Source organism: Hyperoodon ampullatus (genome assembly GCF_949752795.1).
Source record: "Hyperoodon ampullatus genome assembly, chromosome: 2".
Lineage (NCBI taxonomy): Eukaryota > Metazoa > Chordata > Mammalia > Artiodactyla > Ziphiidae > Hyperoodon > Hyperoodon ampullatus.
The window spans coordinates 118,876,906-118,896,625 of record NC_136915.1 but is presented as its reverse complement, the minus strand read 5'-3'; the positions used below and the strand labels follow the sequence as shown (position 1 = coordinate 118,896,625).

Below are 19,720 nucleotides of genomic sequence, written 5' to 3'. Positions count from 1 at the left end.
GTTGGCAGTATTTCATATCCTGTATTGTATTGGAGTCTTACTACAACAGGCCTGGAAAGTAGACAACAGTGTCAACTTTTTACAGTCAAAGAACCCAAAATTCAAATGAGTTCCACAGAATGTTAGAGTTGGAAAGATTTAAAGATCATCTAGTCCACTCTCTTCATTTTTTTATATGTGTTGAAACTGAGGCTCAGCAAAGTGATGTGGCTTGACTGAGACTACAGGCCGGTCAGGGCCAAAGCCTGGGCATCCTCCCTCCTGGGTATGCCTTGCACAGCTCTGTGTTGTTCTGCTCCTAGGCAAGTCTCGGGTCTCCACCTCAGACCCCAGAATTCTGGTCTCCAAGGGTGTCAGTCACCTGCTCACGCCCCAGGCGCTACCAGCCACCCCAGGGCTCTGACATCACCTCCTGTTGACCAATGAGTGGAGGCCCAGCAATGGGTGAGGATGTGAATGTCAGCTACCTCCCCCACCCCAGCTCTGTGGTTGCAAAGATGCTCTAACAGGAAGCGGGTTTAAGGAGCTGCACAGCTTCCTGCCCCCCAGGGCTGAGCAGGGCGAGAAGGGCGAGTGCCAGGCCCGGCCACGAGACACAACTTCTTGCCGGGGTCCTGGCAGCTTCCTCTTCCACAGCCACTTCCGTGTGGCCGGGGCCCCAGAGGCAGGAGCTGCTGCCCGTTGCCCAGGCCACCCTCCATCCCCAGTTCTGAGCCCTGCCCCCCTGGGGCCAGGCCAAGCCCAGAGGCTGGCTTGGGATCCCATGGGGGACTAGTAGGGCAAAGGTCTTAGGGGACAGAGGTGGCTGGGCCAGAGCCCTGGGGCTCCGGCCATGAAGTCTCGGCAGAAAGGGAAGAAGAAGGGCGGCTCGAAGGAGCGGGTGTTTGGGTGCGACCTGCAGGAGCACCTGCAGCACTCAGGCCAGGAGGGTAAGGAGGCCAGCCCGGAACTGCTGTTGGGCGGAGGGGGAGGCGTGGAGCTTCTCCAGCCTGATCTAGGCTGAGGGTACAGAAGCAGCTTCTAGGAGCTCGTGGAGAACGGGCAGTGGCTTGGGGTCACCCCCAGGCAGGGCAGGAAATGTGGCTCAGTGACTGCCTGGGGGTGATGAGACTGGTGATAAGAATGGGGGCACCGAGGGAGCACTGAGAGGAGAGGAGGGAGAGACTGGAGACCCAGGAGAGGTAGAAGAAGCAGAGGTGAGAAGATGACAGCTGGGGGACAGGAGAGGAAGGCCGAGGGGACAGGGTCAGGAGAAGAGTGGCTGAAGGGGCATGGATGGTCCTTAGGTCTGAATGAAAAAAGACAGGAGAGGGGCCCCTGGAGAGCCTGAGGATGGCACATGGGGAGGATGGGTGTTTCCTGGTTGGAGGAGACGAGGTTACGGGACTCTGATCCCTCTGCAGCCTTGCTGGGCCACAGGTGAAGACGCAGGGTGGGGACAGTCCCCTCCCCCAGTCTCTCTGATTCTCTGGTTTTCCCTGGGCAAACGAGAAACGGGTTCAAAGTGGAAGGTGAGGAGAGAAGCTGCTAAACTGGGAACACCAGAATAGTAAGAGAGATGGTCTGAGGCCTGGTGTGAAGATGGGGGTAGAGGGTACAAAGGAGGATGGGGGTGAGGACTGTCTGTGGAAAGCATCCTCCCTGAGTTACCTTGGAGGGCGCTTGGAAACGAGCAGGACCAGGGACAACATTGGCTCCCAACTGTGCTTGGTGTGGAGTAGACACTCAGAAACATTTCTTGATTTGATTTGGAATTGAACGCAGGTATCCTGACTGCCCAGCCCAGCTTGTTTTTTGGTACTTCGACCTCCTCCCAAAGAAGGGCATGATTTCTCCCCCCCCCACCCCAATCTGTCATTTCCTCTTTGTCCTCTGCTCTGGGCTGCTGCTCTGTGCGCTTGCAGTGGAGGGAGGGTGATGGTGGTTCCCAGCTCATTTCCTGCTCTTAGCCCCGCCCCTGTGTCCCCAGACACCTCCTTCCCCTTTTCTCCTCCCCCAGAGGCCCCCGTCCCACTGGCCTCAGTTAAGGGAAAGCCCAGGCCCCAAGGAAGGGTGTTAAACAGCCGAAGTGGCTTCTCTGTGTCTTTCTTTCTTTTCTAACAGGGCACAGCCCAGCCGCCAGTGTGGGGTTGACTCCTTTACAAGGGATGCCTCTTGAGAATGATGGCTCTCGGGTGAGGGCCACATGATTTAATTGGGGCTGATGTTCTTCCAGTTCTCTGCAAACCCTCAGTTCAGCCTCCTCATCCTGGCGCTGTCCTTCCCTGTGGACCCCCTGCCAACCTCCTGTTGAAACACTGAACTCACAGCCAGCCCAGATCCCACTCCTGTATCCCTTCCTGGCCTCTGTCAGCATTCCCAGAAGGTGAGGGGCATGTTCTCTGGAAGGGATAGGCATCTGGTTGCTGGGTCCTGATCCTAGTGAATCCCAGAGAGAGAGAGCAAAGCCCCTCCTGCCCTTCACCAGAACCTCACCTGAGTCCAAGGGGGGAGGAGTATCTTGGGCACGAGAGCCAGCCTTCTCCCCTTCTCCCAGCTCCTCCTAGCATAGACAGGTGGAAAGTGGAAGGACAGAGAGAGGCCAGTGATGGCTTCTCTCTTTAAGCCAAGATCCAGCAAAAATGAAAGCCCAGGCCAGGAGAGCTGTGTTTGTGGTTAACTTATCCTCCCTGATTATCTTGGTTTCCCCCATCCTTGCAGCTTCGCTCCATCTCAGCACCCTCTCTCAGCTCTTTGCCCTAGGTGGGTCTCTTCCTTCCCAAGCCCTTATATGAATTGAGTTCTTCCTTTTCCTAATATTTATCTCTTTGAGATCTTGTTCAGGTTTCTGATTCTCCAGTTTCCTAAGCTTCAGGCCCTCCTCCCTGACCCACCCTTTGACTCTACCACCCCAACTATGTCTCTAACTTTTATCTCTGATCCCATTTCTCTTATCTCTGTCTCCTTGATTCCTCCATCCCTCTGATCCTATTATCTCTTCCCCCATCTCCTTGACCCATTTCCTCTATGGCTCTGACTCCTTAGGCTCTCAAATGCCTTCTTTAAAGGCATGCCTTCTTCAAAGGCCTCCTGTGGAGACTCAAAATCAACAGAGAAGGGTGGGATGGAGAAGACCTGGACTGATTGCAGTTACTGTGAAAACAACCTGGGGTTTAGGTGACAGCGAACTATTTATGAGTCAACAGAGTGATGGCCGAAAGAGTTGGGGTAGCATTATTCACCCAAGAGTAGAGCAACAGCTTGAACCAGGAGGGTCTGCCTCATCTCTGCATTCAGTGCTGGGAACCTGAGGTCAGGGGACCCTGGCAAATGGGCAGAGGTCCTGAAGGGATGGATGGTGAACTGCAGAGCCTGGACTAAGGTGAGGCAAGAGAGGTGACTAGGGTGCAAAATGTAAGGAAACTCTCACTCTCAGGGCCAGGCAAGTGAAGCCCTAGGTGCTTCTTTCTTAAGGAGGCATTCACTCTCAAGATCGTGCATGTGCACAGTTGACACTTGCACAACCCTAAGAGTGAGTGCTTAAATTTTGCAGCCTTGATGCTTTCCTTGTCTCACCCAAATCCTGGCTCTGGGGTGCAGGAGGGTAAAGGGTGTGGACTCTGGGTCATATAAAGAGGGTTTAAAATAGTGTTTGATGGGTTTATTGATTTTCTTCAGTCTGTATTTCTAACTTACTTAATTCCACAAAGAGCTTGAGACGGATGACTGCCAAAACCCAAAACTTTACAAAAAGAATAAATGACTGAAGGAAATGAGTTGAAGGGAAAACAGGAAGGGTAAAATCAGTACCTAGAAATGCATTTCAGGTGGTTCTATATGGTTCCAAGATATGGGCTCTGAGCTTCCTGGTAGTTAAAGAGGTAAACATAATCAGGTATGAAACTCATAAAGCCCATAAGAAAAAAATAGGTGGCTTAGGAGAAGCACAGCTTTTTCTGCCACTAACACATGACAGGAATTTCTCTGGTGAGTCTCAGTTAATTGGACTCAATGTTTTGTCTTAGGCAATATTCTCTATTAAAGCTCCAATTCATTGACTAATTCATTGAGTAATTTAATAAACATCTGTTGAGCACCTGCTGTGTTTCAACACTGTGCTAGACGCTGGGGAGGATGTTACTATTTGTCAGAAGGCATAGATACAAAATATACCAATCATAACAAAGTACAATAAGTACTATGTACAGATATAAACAAAGGACCTTGGGAAGTACAATACGGATGTCAGCAAAGGGTTCAGAATTGGAAGTGATGTCTGAAGTGTGTTTTGAGGAATGTGTAGGGGCTCACCAGGCAGAGACAGAGAGGAGGGCATTTCCAGGCAAGGGAAAACATGAGTGATGGTACCAAGGCTTGTTCAGGGGGTAGGAAAGTGCTGGATCATAGGATTTATTGGGGGAGCTGGCTGGAGCTAAGGCTGGAATGGCAGCTGGACCTGGTTTGTGAAAGGTCTTATACAGTATACCATGTTGAGGAGCTTCTATTTTATTCTGTGTTTGTAAGCTAAGCATTGAAGATTGGGGTGGAACAGAGTGTGTATGCAGCAAAGGATTTAAAGCATGGAAGTGCTTAAAAAAAAAAAAGTAAAGCATGGAAGTGCTTTAGAGAGGTAACTATGTGGTCTTGTGGAGATGAGATTCAACACATGGTTTCTGAGGATTTCCCATGACTGAGACATCATGACAGGTAAGATGAGGAACAGCAGGATGGGTCACACTTAGATCTTGTCCTTAAGGAGCTTACAGTCTAGTAACTGGGAAGGGCTCTGAAGAAGGGAGAGAGAATGCAGCTTTATGCACTCTTGGATTTGAATCCTGGCTCTAGCTGGATGATACTGCACACTCATTACTTCTATGATCCTCAGTGTTCATGTCTAATGCACAGTGCTTGGCATATAGGTGCTTCTCTCCTGAATTGACCTGTCTGAAGGTCTGTCACGACTTCATGTACCTTCCTATGGCAGATCTAAGATCCATGCATTCACTAACCAGAGGAGGTGCTTCACAATAATGCCCATCAGCTCTGTTCCATTTTGGTTGCAAGAGCTAATGTTCCTTTATATTATGTAGAGTGTTATGTAAACACACTTTCAAGACCAGTCCTTCACCCTGAGTCCTCTTCCAATCACATTGCTGTCCCTTTAAAATTTCTGCAATAGCAACTAGTAATTACAGAGAGAGAGAATTTCAGGTCAACAAAGGCAGAACTTTCTAACAGGAATGGGCAGTCTGGAGAGGCAGTGAGCTCCCTCTTACTGGGGGAGTTTATGCCGAGACTCTAGGCCCAATGGGCAGAGAGATTGTAACGGGTTGGCAGGCTGGAGCTGATGTCCTGCAAGAATCTTTCTGACAAGTTTTTTTTTTTTTTTTTTCGGTACGCGGGCCTCTCACTGTTTTGGCCTCTCCCGTTGCGGAGCACAGGCTCCGGACGCGCAGGCTCAGCGGCCATGGCTCACGGGCCCAGCCACTCCGTGGCATGTGGGATCTTCCCGGACCGGGGCACAAACCCGTGTCCCCTGCATCGGCAGGCGGACTCTCAACCGATGCGCCACCGGGGAAGCCCTCTGACAAGTTTTTATTCCACGAGCTTTGCCTTCAATCTTCCCAAGCCCCCTTCCCTGACGCATCCATTTCTCAGACCCCCTGTAGTCTCTGACCTCCCAGACCTTCTGATTTCTCTTTCTCTGCCCCGTCTGTGTTCCCAGTGCCCCAGGTGCTGAGGAGCTGTGCAGAGTTTGTGGAGGAGTATGGAGTGGTGGATGGGATCTACCGCCTCTCAGGGGTCTCTTCCAACATCCAGAAGCTCCGGTGAGTCAGGCAGTGAGGGGAGGGCTCTGTGGCCAGGAGGCCAGGAATCATAGGGGTGAGGGGATGTGGGGAGAAGGAAACATAGATGATAGATATTGTCCAAGGGAGGAGCTCTAGTCTCCTCGGGAAAGGTTGACACCATGCCCCGCACTCCCCACAGGCTAGCCTGCACGTGTGCATGTGTGTGCACACACGCATGCACACACACACACATGCACACACACACACACCCTTCCCCTCCCACATTCACCCACCCAGCTTTAAAAACAAATTTAGATATAATTCACATGCCATAAAATTCACCATTTAAAAATGTGTAATTCAAAAACAATGTATAATTCAGTGGTTTTTAGTACATTTACAAGGTTGTGCAACCACCGCTGTCTAATTCCAGAGCATTTCATCAACCCCAGAAGAAACCCTGTACCCATTAGCAGTCATTCCACATTGCCCTTCTCCCTCAGCCTCTGGCAACCGCTAGTCTACTTTCTGTCTCTATGGAGTTGCCTATTCTGGACATTTCACATAAGTGGAATCACATAATTGTAAATTTCTGTGTCTGGCTTTTTTTACTTAGCATGTTTTCAGGGTTCATGCATATTGTTGCATGTACCAGTACTTCATTTCCTTTTATGGCTGAATAGTATTCCATTGTGTGGTGTTATCACATTTGTTTACCCATTCACCAGTTGATGGCCATTTGGGTTGTTTCCACCTTTCGGCTGTTATGATTAATGCTGCTATAAACATTTGTGTACAAGTATTTGTGTGGACATATGGTTTCAGTTCTCTTGAGTATATACCTAAGAGTGGAACTTCTGGGTCGTATGGTAACTCTATGTCTAACTTTTTAAGAAACTGCCAAACTGTTTTCTATAGGAGTTGCATCATTTTACATTCCTACCAGCAATGTATGAGGGTTCCAATTTCTCCACATCCCAGCCAACACTTGTTACTGTGTGTCTTTTTGATTATAACCACTGTAATGTGTGTGAAGTGATATTTCATCTATATTTGCATTTCCCTAATACCTAATTATGTCGAACACCTGCTGTGTGCTTATTAGCCATTTGTGTATCTTTGGAGAAATGTCTATTCAAATCTTTGCTCATTTAAAAATTAGGTTATTTGTGTCTTTTGAGTTGTAAGAGTTCTCTATGTATTCTGGATATTAGACACTTATTAAATCTATGATTTGCAAATATGTTCTCCCATTCTGTGGGTTGTCTTCATTTCCTTGATAGCGTCTTTTGGTATACAACAGTTTGTAATTTTGATGTTAAATTTATCTATTTTTTTTCTTTGGTTGCGTGTGCTTTTGGTGTCATATCCAAGAAACTGTTGCCTAATCCAAGGTCCTGAAGATTTACACTTATGTTTCCTTCTGAGAGTTACACTCCTCCATCTTTACACATACCCAGAAACACACATTTAGGCTCATCCCCCCACTTCTACATACCCCTACATTGCTACTCACACTGGCTCTACATCCTGATATGTACCCCTGTTCATGCATAGACCCATTTACCTATCCACTTACCCATCTCAACATCCACTCTGCACGTTGACAGATACAACACCTTATACTTGCTGCCTCACGTATATACACGCCCCAACCTCTTCCTTCCAAGATTCATACATGTTGACCCTCGACCCTGCCTGGAGCTCATCTCTACAGCTCTCCCTAGGTGAGGGTCCCTCAAATCATAGATTTAATGTAGGTGAGGGTCCCTACATTTCCCCAGACCGTCACCACTTCTGACCACTCTGCACCTCCCCAGGCAGGAGTTTGAGGCTGAGCGGAAGCCAGACCTGCGGCGAGATGTTTACCTTCAGGACATTCACTGTGTCTCCTCCCTGTGCAAGGCCTATTTCAGAGAGCTGCCAGACCCCCTGCTCACTTACCGGCTCTATGACAAGTTTGCTGTGAGTTGAGTGACACCGGGGGGGAAGAGAAGGCTGAGGGTGGCCTCTGTGGTTTGGACATCCCAGATGTGTCCAATGCCAGACCGAGTCCTAGGGATCCTGCATGACAGAGACCACATGAAAATGAAAAGGCCCGTCCCTTACAAATCTCCTAGCCCTGCTACCTCTGCCGTCCGCTGTCCCTCTGCTCTTCATTGTCCCTCCCTTCCCTGCAAACTGCACACAGTGCAGGGTGAGACTGGGGGAGAGTAGAGGTCAGAGAGAGAGCAGAAGCTGGAAAGCCCTTGGAAATCACCTAGACCGGAACTTCCCTACATTTAAGAGAATGAGAACCCTTTTAGGAAGCCAGTTTTTTTTCAAGCGTGCCTTTCCATGAACTGTGATCATGTGTTGAACATCTTTTGAATAAGAAAATACATGACAAAAGTGCTCTCTTTTTTTTTTTTTTTTTTTTTGCGGTACGCGGGCCTCTCACTGTTTTGGCCTCTCCCGTTGCGGAGCACAGGCTCCGGATGCGCAGGCTCAGCGGCCATGGCTCACGGGCCCAGCTGCTCCGTGGCATCTGGGATCTTCCCGGACCCGGGCACGAACCTGTGTCCCCTGCATCGGCAGGCGGACTCCCAACCACTGCGCCACCAGGGAAGCCCCTGAACATCTTTTGAATAAGAAAATGCTCGACAAAAGTGCTCTCTTGAATTGAGTAACACTTTTAAATTAAGTTGCATTTTATTGAGCATGACATCATTTGGAGACCCTGAATACCAGGGCATGCCATTCAGCCCATACAGGCCAGAATGGGTGGGCATGGGCCTTCCTGGACACCTTGAAATCAACTCCATGGCCCCTGGGGCACCCACAGGGCGGAACCTGATGTGTTCCAGAACCAGAGCACTACTGATGAGGATGCTAAGGCAGAGAGTGGCAGTGAGTTGCTCAAGGTCACAAAGCTATTAAGTGGCATAGCCAAGATTCCTCTGCAGATCCTGGGGGACCCAGATTCTACGTCAGTGTGCTTCGAAGGTTCAACCTGGGGGATGGAGTGGGGTACCGCACAGACTGTTTCTGAGAGTTTGGCTCAGAACTCTGGGGAGGAAGCAGGGGCACTGCTGGGTCACTGACTCCTGCTCCTTGATTTCAACCAGGAGGCTGTGGCAGTGCAACTGGAACCTGAGCGCTTGGTCAAGATCCTAGAGGTGCTTCGAGAACTCCCTGCCCCAAATTACAGGTGTGTGGGGCTCCTCCCACCCAGAGTCCCGACTCACCCCACTCAGCCCAGGCTCTCTGTCCACCTGGGGACTTGACTGCTCACTTCTCTTCCTGCACCCACCCCTCAATCCTGCCTCTGCCTGAGTGCTCCCTTTGTGAGCTCTACCCCACGACGCCCCCTTTCTGCAGGACCCTGGAGTTCCTCATGCGGCACCTGGTGCACATGGCCTCATTGAGTGCCCAGACCAACATGCACGCCCGCAACCTGGCCATCGTGTGGGCCCCCAACCTGCTGAGGTGGGTGCGTGTGTGGGGATCCTGGCAGAGCCTAGCCCCTGGGAAGCTGCTCAAGGAGGGGGTGTGGCTGTGTGGTGAGAGGGGTCTCACCCAGTGAGAACAGGAAGTTTCAGGATCACTTTGAGTGCGATGGAGCTCACCCACGTGAGGCCCTTCTCTGAGCTTGAGTAAAGTCCCTAAGGACAGGGTCTTTGTGTTTTCTTTTTTTTTTTTTTCTTTTTTTCTTTTTCTTTTTCCTTCCTTTTTGCGGTACGCGGGCCTCTCACTGCTGTGGCCTCTCCCGCTGTGGAGCACAGGCTCCAGACGCTGTGGAGCACAGGTTCCATGGCCCACGGGCCCAGCCGCTCCGCGGCATGTGGGCTCTTCCCGGACCAGGGCACGAACCCGTGTCCCCTGCATCGGCAGGCGGACTCTCAACCACTGCACCACCAGGGAAGCCCTGTGTTTTCTTTTTTGCCACACTGAGGGGCATGCGGGATCTTAGTTCCCTTACCAAAGATTGAACCCGTGCCCCCTGCAGTGGAAGGACGGAGTCCTAACCACTGGACTGCCAGGGAATTCCCAGACCTTTGTGTTTTCTTACACTGCATCACTTAGCTCAGGGACTGGAGCAGGAAGGGGTCGGGGGGTTTGTTGAGCAAATGTCTTGGAGAAGTGGGTTGCATGCCACTCCCTGTGGTGCAAGGCAGACTATGAGAAGTCCTGAGATTCGTTATACACAAGGCACCCTGGTGTGCAGAGGAGGTAGAGATTAATCCTGAGGAGGGTGTCCAAGAAGGCTTCCTGGAGAAAGTGGCCATTTGAGACTTGAATCATGCATGTAGATTAAGAGGTGGAGATGGGGTTAATGGCATTCAGGGGAAAGGGTATAAGATCTTTTTAGGGAGAATTCGAATGGGGAAGTGTGGTGGGGCTGGGGGAGAATAACTCCACACCTCCACAGGTCTAAGGACATAGAGGCCTCAGGCTTCAATGGGACAGCGGCCTTCATGGAGGTGCGGGTGCAGTCCATTGTCGTCGAGTTCATCCTCACACATGTGGACCAGCTCTTTGAGGGTGCTGCTCTCTCTGGTCAGTGTCCTTCCCACTCATCAAATCACCAGTCTCTGTCTGGGAGTCATGTCAGAGTTATAGAGAGCCTCCAAGATCATCTAGTTCAGTTTCCCTGCTTTGTGGATGACAGAACTGAGTCTCATAAAGTGTTGTTGCTTATGGTCACGTGGAGAAGACCCTGCAGAGAGAATGGTGCAGTCAGGACTTGAGTAGGCCTCTTCTGCTCTCCGTCCAGGGCATAACTTGCCCTCTTAATCACCATCCAACCTGGTTCTAGAGGCTAGTGAAGGATCATTCCTACCCCCGGCCCACTGGACCAATGTCCTGGGATCTCCTGGCCCCCTTTGTCCCCGAGGACTCCCTCTTGAGGAGCTAGACACAGAGGGCCTGCCTCCAGGTATATCCCTAGCATGGTAGTTGGTGAGTGGGAGGGTGCAGTGAGGAGCTCGGTACCCACAGCCCTCTCTCTGTTCCTGGTTGGCCAATTCCTCTTCTTTTCCTAGGTGGTGAGGTGGAAAGTGGATGGCGATCACTTCCAGGGGTCCGGGTGTCAGGCAGCCCCGAGGACCTTATGCCCCGATCCCTGCCCTACCACCTGCCTAGCATCCTGCAGGCTGGTGATGGACCCCCACAGATGCGGCCTTATCACACTATCATAGAGATTGCAGAGCACAAGTAAGGCCTTCTTCTTGGGCCCTCCTCCCCTGCACTGGCCACCAGGCTCCAACTGCAGTGATTTCTCCATCCCCTCCAGGAGGAAGGGGTCTTTGAAGGTCAGGAAGTGGAGATCTATCTTCAATCTGGGTCGCTCTGGCCATGAGACCAAGCGTAAACTTCCACGGGGGGCTGAGGACAGGGGTAAGTCTGGGGAGATGTAGGGGGAGCTCTGCTGAGGGTGTGCCAGGCCCTGGCTCTACACACATCCCTGTCTTGCAGAGGACAAATCTGATAAGGGGACGCTGCGGCCAGCCAAGAGCATGGACTCACTGAGTGCCGTGGCTGGGGTCAGTGATGGTGAGTATAGGTGTGCACTCTTGTGTGTGTGTCGGGGCGGGGCGCGGGTAGTGATGGCTAGTGACTGTACCTCCAGGGAGGGAAGGATGTTCCTAAGTAGATGTTGGTGGGGTGACCTCTGACCTGCTGGCTGTGTAAGGTTTGCAGTAGTGGCTAAGGGAAGCTGGGCCTGGTGTCTTCCAGGCTAGAGAAAACAGAGGGCACTCTCCAGAGCCTTTCTGAGGTGTCCAGGCCCCTTGCAGAGGCTGTTGCCTACCTCTCTCTCCTCCACAGAGCCAGAGGGGCTGGTGGGACGCAGCAGTCCTCGGCCAGGCCCACTGCTGCTGGCGAGCTTTGAGAATGATTCTGTGGAAGCAGCAGAGGGTGAACAGGAGCCTGAGGCAGAGGCACTGGCTGGCACGAGCTCTGAGCCCGGCACACCACGACCTGGGCGGTCAGCAATCCGTGCTGGGGGCAGCAGCCATGCAGAGCGCCGTGCTGGCGTCCACATCTCAGAGCCCTACGATGTCAACCTCCCAGCACACATCAGTTCTATGCTCAACATATCCCCAAACATCATCTCTAACGTCTCCTTGGCCGGGTTTGCCCGTGGTCTTGAGTACCCCACCCTACAGCCCCGGCCAAGCCCTGCCTCTGGCCCTGGCTCTGGCCCTGGCCTTGGCCCTGGCCCCCCAGGTGAGGATTCAAGGATTTCCCAGAGCTGGGAGAGGGGACTAGAACTCTAGGCTGAGGCTCCGATGCTGGGGATCTGCTCTGGGCTTTGGGTGGTTATCTTTAGCTGCCTCCCCGGATTCAAGATTGGGGGAATCCAGTAATATTATCAGGTTGTGTGAAATTCTTGCAGAGAGGATCTCTGGCAGCCTTAGATCACTGATATACCCAAGAATGGGGATCTGTGTTAAATATATACAGCAGGGATTACTAAGTACAAAGTGGGAATATATCATAGATGATGGTAATAATATTAATACTAATAGCTAACATTTGTCAAGAGTTTATGATGTGCTTTGTTAAGGACTTTGAAGGCATTAGCTCATTTCATTTTCTCATAATGTTGACACAGGTATTGTTGTTACCCTTATATTACAGCAGTGGAACCTGAGACTTAGGTTAAGCAATTTGGTAGGAGGTGGCAGAACTGGGATCTGATCTTTGCTCTGACTCCAGTTCCTAAAGTGTCAATAATGAGAAGTACTGAGGCAGCACTAGGTACTGGGTAAGGATAAGGGCTATAGAGTTAAGTAGTCTTGGATTCAAATTTTGGCTGTGCCACTCGTTGTTTGTGTGACCATGGACAAATCTCTCTGAGTCTCACTTTCCTCATATATAAAATGGGGATAAATACCCTACATTATAGGGTTGTTTTATGGAGAAAATAAGATAATGCATTATAAAATGTATAGCACAGTGCTTGGCACCTGGTAGGAGCTCAATAAAGGTGGCTATAAGCCAATAGTTAGGGATATTGGTCTGAGAGGATCGGCCACATGGAGGATCTATGCTGGGAATGTTGGGCCCATACTGTAGCAATGCTAGGAAGACTCACATTGGAAAGGGTCAGGGCTGGTCCTGACCTTTGTATTCCTGGGACTACCTTTCTCCCAACAGATGAGAAGTTGGAGGCAAGTCCAGCCCCAGGTCCCCTGGCTGACTCAGGCCCAGCGGACATGACCCCTGCCCTGGAGGACTGCCTGTCCCAGGAGGTGCAGGATTCCTTCTCCTTCCTAGAGGACTCAAGCAGCTCAGAGCCCGAGTGGGTGGGGGTGGTGGATGGGGAGGTGGCCAAGGCAGGACCAGCAGGAGCAGCCTTCTCCCCTGGGGAGGACGACCCTGGGATGGGCTACCTGGAGGAGCTCCTGGGAGTTGGGCCTCAGGTAAGGAGGCGCTGTGCTGGGTTTGGGGGTGCTAAGGAATCCAGAGGGTGGACAGGGCCACCTGGTCCTGAGCCACGATGCTGTGCTTACAGGTGGAGGAGTTCTCTGTGGAGCCACCCCTGGATGACCTGTCTCTGGATGAGGCGCATTTTGTCCTGGCTCCCAGCTGCTGTTCCCTGGACTCTCCTGGCTCCAGACCTGAAGCAGACGAGGAAAGTGGGGAGGAAGTCTTCCTGAGTGCCTATGATGAACTAAGTCCCCTTCTGGGGCCCGAACTCCCGACCTGGGAGGGTTCAGGCAGTCTAGAGGAAAAGGGAACAGGGTCTGGAAGACAGGAGGCTCCAGGACAGGCTGAGGGAGAACAGGCCTTCTGGGAAGTTGAGGAGGACAAGGGAGCTGAGCCTGGAAGTAGATGGGACATCAGGGAGGAGGCTGAGGGCAGTCCAGAGAGTGAAGTGGAGGGTGGAGAGGCCGGTGAGGAAGGAGTGGAGGCTGAGGGAAGCCAAAAGGTGATTGACAGTTTGAGTGAAAGATGTGGGGAAGAGAGAGAGGAGACAGACGCCAAGGGAGAGGAGTCCAAAGGTCAGCAGGAGGATGAGAGTATGGAGGAAGCTAAGGGTGTGGAGGAAACAGGAGGGGAGCAGGGTAAAGACAAGGGGAAGGAAAGAAAGACTGAGCGAGAAGAAGAGGCTGAGGAAGGAGATGAAGCCCAGGGAGAAGCCGGGAGGGACCCAGAGGATGGGGCCCAGGAAAACCAAATTGCTGAAGAGAGCTGGGAAGTTGTACATAAACAAGAGGCTGAAGGAGGCAGAGAAGATGAGATCAAAGGGCAGAGGGGGGATGAGAACCAAGAGACAAGAGAAGACCAAGGAGATGGTGAAGATAGTAGAATCCCAGAAGAAGCAGCTGAAGGAGGAGTAGGGAAGGTCAGCAAGGAACGGGAGTGTGGAGACGGAGAAGCTGAGGGAGACCAGAGGGCTGAAGGTGACCATGTAGAAGAGGGCTCCCTCCCTGAAGTGTCACATATAGAGTCCCTGGAGGTTGACAGTGCCAAAGAGGGCGATGTCCAGTCCACTGAGACAGAACACGCAGCCCCACAGCCACCCCGGCCAGAGGAGATGGATCCAGAGGGGCAGCCCAGTCCCCTTGGCTCAGCTGGTGGTGTGAGCATGCGCCTGGCCTCCACCCTGGTTCAGGTCCAACAGGTCCGCTCTGTGCCTGTGGTGCCCCCCAAACCACAGTTTGCCAAGATGCCCAGTGCAATGTGTGGCAAGATCCATGTGGCACCAGCAAACCCATGCCCAAGGCCTGGCCGGCTTGATGGAACTCCTGGGGAACGGGCCTGGGGGTCCCGAGCCTCCCGCTCCTCTTGGAGGAATGGGGGCAGTCTTTCATTTGATGCTGCTGTGGCCCTGGCCCGGGACCGCCAGAGGACTGAAGCTCAGGCAGTTCGGCGGACCCAGACCTGTACTGGGGCTGGGGACTACAGCCTCATCCCCAAAACCTCCCACTATAGCATGATCCCTGCCTATTGTCCTCGGCCCCTTAGCTGCCTGGAGCTCCCAGCTGAAGGCACAGAAGTGTCTGGACCCCGGAGTCGGTTTAGTCTGCCCCCGAGAGAACCCCAGCTCCCTGACCCCGATACGTCCCCCCAGCGCCGATCGTATGCATTTGAAACACAGGCTAACTCTGGGAAAGGTGAGGGACTGTGATTCGGACCAGAGCACTGGGCACAGGGGACAACAGCTGTCTCCAGGGTCTCTCCGCTGTCTCTTCGGCAGCCTGAGCAGCTTTAGTGCCCAACTTTATAGGTTTTGGCCCTCCAGCTTCTCTTTATGACTGTGGAAGGCACGTCTTGGTCCGTTTACCTGAGGTTGTCTCAGACACAAAGCACTTATCCTTTACAAGATTCCAGAGAAAGTCACCAAGATCCTGTTCCCAGAGAGTGGGGTCATTGGCCAAAGGGAACAAAGAGTAGGCGGCAAACTTAACGGTTTCTCAACGTGAAGAATGAAGGCAGAACTCCAGCCAAGTTCCTGCCCTCTTAGGCAATGAACTTCTCTTCATGGTAGTCCAGAGTACAGCCAGGGGTCAGGGCCAGATCAGAGCCTATTACATACAAACACTTCTAGAGTTACCCATCCTTGTTCTACTCTTGGGCCCTGGGACACCTCTTGCTCCTCTTAACTCCAGATTAGGAGGAAAATGTGCAGGAAACTCTTTGAATGCGGAGTATTTGTTGGAGGGACTGGCTCCCTTCCCAGCTCCCCCACCCTCTGCCTCCCTGCATCTCAAGGAAGAGAGGTCTTGTATAGATCTCTCTGGCCTCTCCTTTCTCCTTTGGAATAACTTCCTATTTTAGGGAAGGGGAATGGCGTCACTCAGGCCCTGGGACTGCTTCTCCCGACAGGCTGGGGCCACACGTCCCAAGGGGCAGTCTCAGAATAAACGTTGTATTTTTACACATAAGTAGTGTGGTGTCTCATTATTCTTATTAAAGTCTTGAGTGATACGTTTGGCCAAACGTTGTGTTTTTCTGTTTTTATTGTTTGGGTGCCCTCCCTCAGTTGTTGTCATGAAGACCTGTAGCTAGAAACTAGAGCTGGGTTCATGGTGGTCAGGAAATGGGGAAGAGAAACTTATATTTACATAATGCTCATTATATGCCAGTAAAGGCTAGGTATTCTTTGTGCACAGAATCTACGCTCTTGATTTTATTTGGTCCACCTAATAATTCTATAAGGTTGGTACTTGTAGTCTCCATTTACAGATGAGGAAACCAATGTTAAGTCAAACGTTGCCAAAAGTCTCAGAACTAAGAAGTGGCAGAGGTTAGGTCTGAGACCCGAGTTTGTCTGGCTCCAGAGTGTGAACTCTTCCTATTACACCACACTACTCCAAATCCATTAAGCGTAGGTCTTGACTGAAAAGAATGGGAATCAAGATACCTCTCACAGAAACTCTGAGCCTCACAAAAACTATAAGCCTTGGGGGTCTTTGGGTGACCGCTAACGCTAATACAAATTCTTTGTATGCCCAGATATGTCCTAATCTCCAATAGAAAATTTAAAAAAGATGTCCTTTGTTAAAGATGGCGCCTCCATCCGATGTCCCTCTCTTGATCTAAGCTGGCCTCTCTCACTCCCTTCTCCTGGAACTAAAAAGGCACTGTCCAGCAGAAAAATGATAGCACCAAGTTAGTCGTCCTTCTCCCGTTCTTGGACTAGGACGAAAGCGACTACGACTTCAGGGCCATTCTCCCGAAATCCCTGAGCATTGCTTCTTCCCCGCCCCAGCAACACCCACAACACTCCCCCATCCAAGCCCTCATCAAGATGGAGCGAACGGAAGTGAGGCGACTCAGAGGCTGAGTAGGCTGGGCGGGTCCAGAGAGACACTTCCGCCCCTCACCAACATGGGCGCGGACCGGGAGTGCGCATGATCAGCTGTCTTTGGAGATACCCCAGTCCGGAGAGGGAGAACACGGTTGCGGGAGATCGGCGGCTGAAGCTGCCTTGGCCGGTGAGTGCAGGACACGGCGGGAGTCTGGAGACTGGGTGCGCCAGCGAGGCAGAGCAGCTTCGATTTTGTTTCCGTTTTTTAGGATCAGGAACTCCTGGGGCGGAAGCCTTTGTTTTGAGGGAGGGGGCCGTGCCTGGCTCGTTATCTCCCCCTTTTGTGGGCCGATCTCACTCCCCGCCCCCGGGCGCACACGTCCCCGCCCTCCCGCGCTGCTATCCGCGAGCCTTTGGGCCGGACACTGCGGGGCCCGCTGAGCTCCCGGTGTCCTTTCCTACCTCTGCGGAGCAGCGGAGGCTGGGGGTGAGCCTGGCCGGGCTGGCCAGGTCACCGCGCGGGCTCCTGGTCTCGCGCCTGGCCGGCGCTCAGCTGCTGAGCGCCTACTGGTTGGTGGGCCTGCAGGGAGACGCCGCATTCTCAGGCAAGGTCTAGGCGCCTGACTTCTTTGCGAACTTGATTCTTTTTCCCTTTGTGTCGAGACTTAGGGCTCTTGCAGGGCCCTCGTTCCCTGAGCGTGCACGCCACAACATCCTAGCCCCTTTCCGTGTCGCATACGCCTAATGCTCAGGAAATGCTTCCCGTGTCCAAATAAGATTTGAATAAGTAGCCTGATCCCGTTGCTGGGTGTCCTCAGAGGCTGCCCCTGTCTGACAGCTGTGGGCCATAGAGACGCCTCCTGTGCCCTGGCCTCTGTTTCATTGCTTCCTTCTGCTGTCAGCGCTGCAAGCCTCAGAGGGGCACTTCCTCCGCAGGTTTGAGGATGGAGAGGTAGGTGGTCTCGAAACTCTGGTGCTACTTCTCCCTTAGGGACTGGGATCTTCTTGCAGCGCTACTTCCTCCGGACAGTTTCACTTTCAGTTCCTTTTTTTTTTTTTTTTTTTTTTTGGTTAACACTGGATACAAGCTTTCCATGGCTCATTCGCTGAAGATAAAGGTCTGGGGGACCTTATGGGTAGAGAATTTACAAAAGTCTTACCATTTTCCTGTCGGGATTATTTTATTGCTTTGTACAATATAGCTGTTTTTTTCTGGAGGCATCTGTCTGCTCAGCCCTTTGTTTTTCCTGCACGCCTCCCCAGTCCGCGCCCCCCCGCACCACGCCGGGTGTCAACGGTCTTAAGGCAGGCACCTCGTAGATGGATTCCTCCCCCATTGTCTCTTCTCTTTCCGAACCCCGAACCTGGAGTTTCGCCCCTTTTTGCTGAGGCTCAGTTGATTTGGAGTTGTCATGGCAACATTTTAGCAACTGTGTTGCTACAGGAAGGCTTGGCGAATAAAATAGTAGGAGCTTGAAGATGATACACTTGGGCTTTAGGGTCTTTAATGAATGACATAAAGCTGGACTCCCCAAAACAAGAGCCCTGTCAGTAGAAAGGGGCCCGAGGGCCAAGTCTGGTCTTTATGGTTCCGGAGGTTTTTCCAATGGGTTTCGGGTTTCCCTTTCCTAGATTTGAGGACAGGAATTTCTCGGTGTACAGTATGTGCCTGAGAGGCTGGAAGAAGCGTCAGCATCCATGGCCCTGTGTTTTTTGATAGCTGTGGTCTAAACATGGCCCTTCCTAATCCCCATGTCATGGCAGATCGTAATAACTTTAGTAATAATCCATCCAGAAATATGTTGTTTCTCAGTCTTGCAGTACAATTATTCCCTCTCCATCAGGAGATGGAGTGATAATTGGAGAGACGTGGAGCACTATTTGTAGAGTTGCTTTTTCAATCACTGTAGCCAGCCCTCAGTATCAGAATGGAGAAAGCTGACTGTCGCCTGCAGATGACTGGTTTATGTTCCTGGATGTGTCTTCAGGGAGCCTAGGTTCTAGAAACAGGAGAGCTTTCAGTTTCCTAGACTCACTAGACTCCCTGATTCCTACCAGGACTTAGCACTCAGGCCTGTGAGGAAGGAGATACGAAGACTTCCAAAGAAGGACCAATTCCTCGGATGTGCCCCCTCACAGAGAGATGAAGGGGTGAGTGAAGAAGAGGTAGGGTCTGGGATGGGAGATGGGAGGCCTGGGAGAATGCAAAATGGCTCAGAGCACTGGCTCTGGAGTCAGGCAGACCTAGATTTAGGTCCCAGCTACGTCACCCTGCTATGTGATCTGGTTTCCAGTTTATAAAATGCAAGTAGTGCTACCTACTCATAGTGCTGTTCTTAGTATTAAGTAAGATATTGCCCGTTAAATGCTTAGCTCAGTGCTAAGTAAATACTAGCTCTTGTTATTCTAACCTAAACTAGCACCTGTTGGGAATGCCAGTGAGTTTGGGAGCCATATGTTACTGGGCCAGTGAGCTTTTAATTCACTCCTTCCCTTATTCTTCCTCTTGTCCCTTCACAAACAGGCAGCAGAAAACAGCTGAAACGGAAGAGGGGACAGTGCAGATTCAGGAAGGTGAGTGGGAGAAACGGAACTGAGCTGAGACCAAGAGCCCATTGTGGCCTCTCCCCTACCCCATGGGCCTATCACCTGTGCAAGCTACTTCTTTTAAATGACATGCAAGTGCAACAGAGGGAGAAAAGCAGTAACTCAAAGACTTGTCCTTTTCCTAATTCAGGCGCAGTGGCAACTGGGGAGGACCCAACCAGTGTGGCTATCGCCAGCATCCAGTCAGCTGCCACTTTCCCTGACCCCAACGTCAAGTACGTCTTCCGAACTGAAAATGGGGGCCAGGTAAGGGAGGGGGCCAGGTGGCTGCAGGTGTTACCTGGGGTTGGGATTGAGGGAGGTAATTGAACCTGTCATGGGTAGAACCTGCTTTGGAGGATGAGGTGAAGATGTGGACTATGTGGGGGGAAGAGGATGGGGGATGGAGTATGAGGTTTGGAGTAGAGATTGGTGTGGGGTAGGGGCTATGCTCAAAACTCTATATGGAGAAAGGAGGGGGAATGGCTAAATATATGTCTCTGAAGGATTCTTGTTTGGGGGCCCTATCCAAGAGAAGCTTTATGAGGGACCCTGGAATCCCTAGCACTTACTCTCTTGTTCCCTCTTCCCCTCTTTCCCCTTTCCTCCCTGCCTCTAGGTG

At 51.7% G+C, this 19,720-nt stretch overlaps 1 protein-coding gene across 2 annotated transcripts; it reads left to right on the top strand.

Annotated features, from left to right (window-relative positions):
- Positions 1-832: 832 nt before the first annotated feature.
- On the top strand, positions 833-14,889 carry ARHGAP30 (Rho GTPase activating protein 30; the record flags this gene model as incomplete). Of its 2 annotated transcripts, XM_079696592.1 has the most annotated exons (13): positions 833-929; positions 5,705-5,807; positions 7,589-7,733; positions 8,876-8,958; positions 9,129-9,236; positions 10,180-10,307; positions 10,793-10,964; positions 11,044-11,147; positions 11,226-11,303; positions 11,577-11,978; positions 12,912-13,177; positions 13,270-13,618; positions 14,270-14,889. In XM_079696592.1, 13 exons carry the CDS (start codon positions 833-835, stop codon positions 14,887-14,889), a joined length of 2,655 nt encoding a protein of 884 aa, XP_079552718.1. The 2 variants fall into 2 exon arrangements, with proteins under 2 accessions (XP_079552718.1, XP_079552717.1); XM_079696591.1 differs by having other exon boundaries at positions 13,270-14,889.
- Between the last annotated feature and the right edge of the window lie 4,831 nt (positions 14,890-19,720).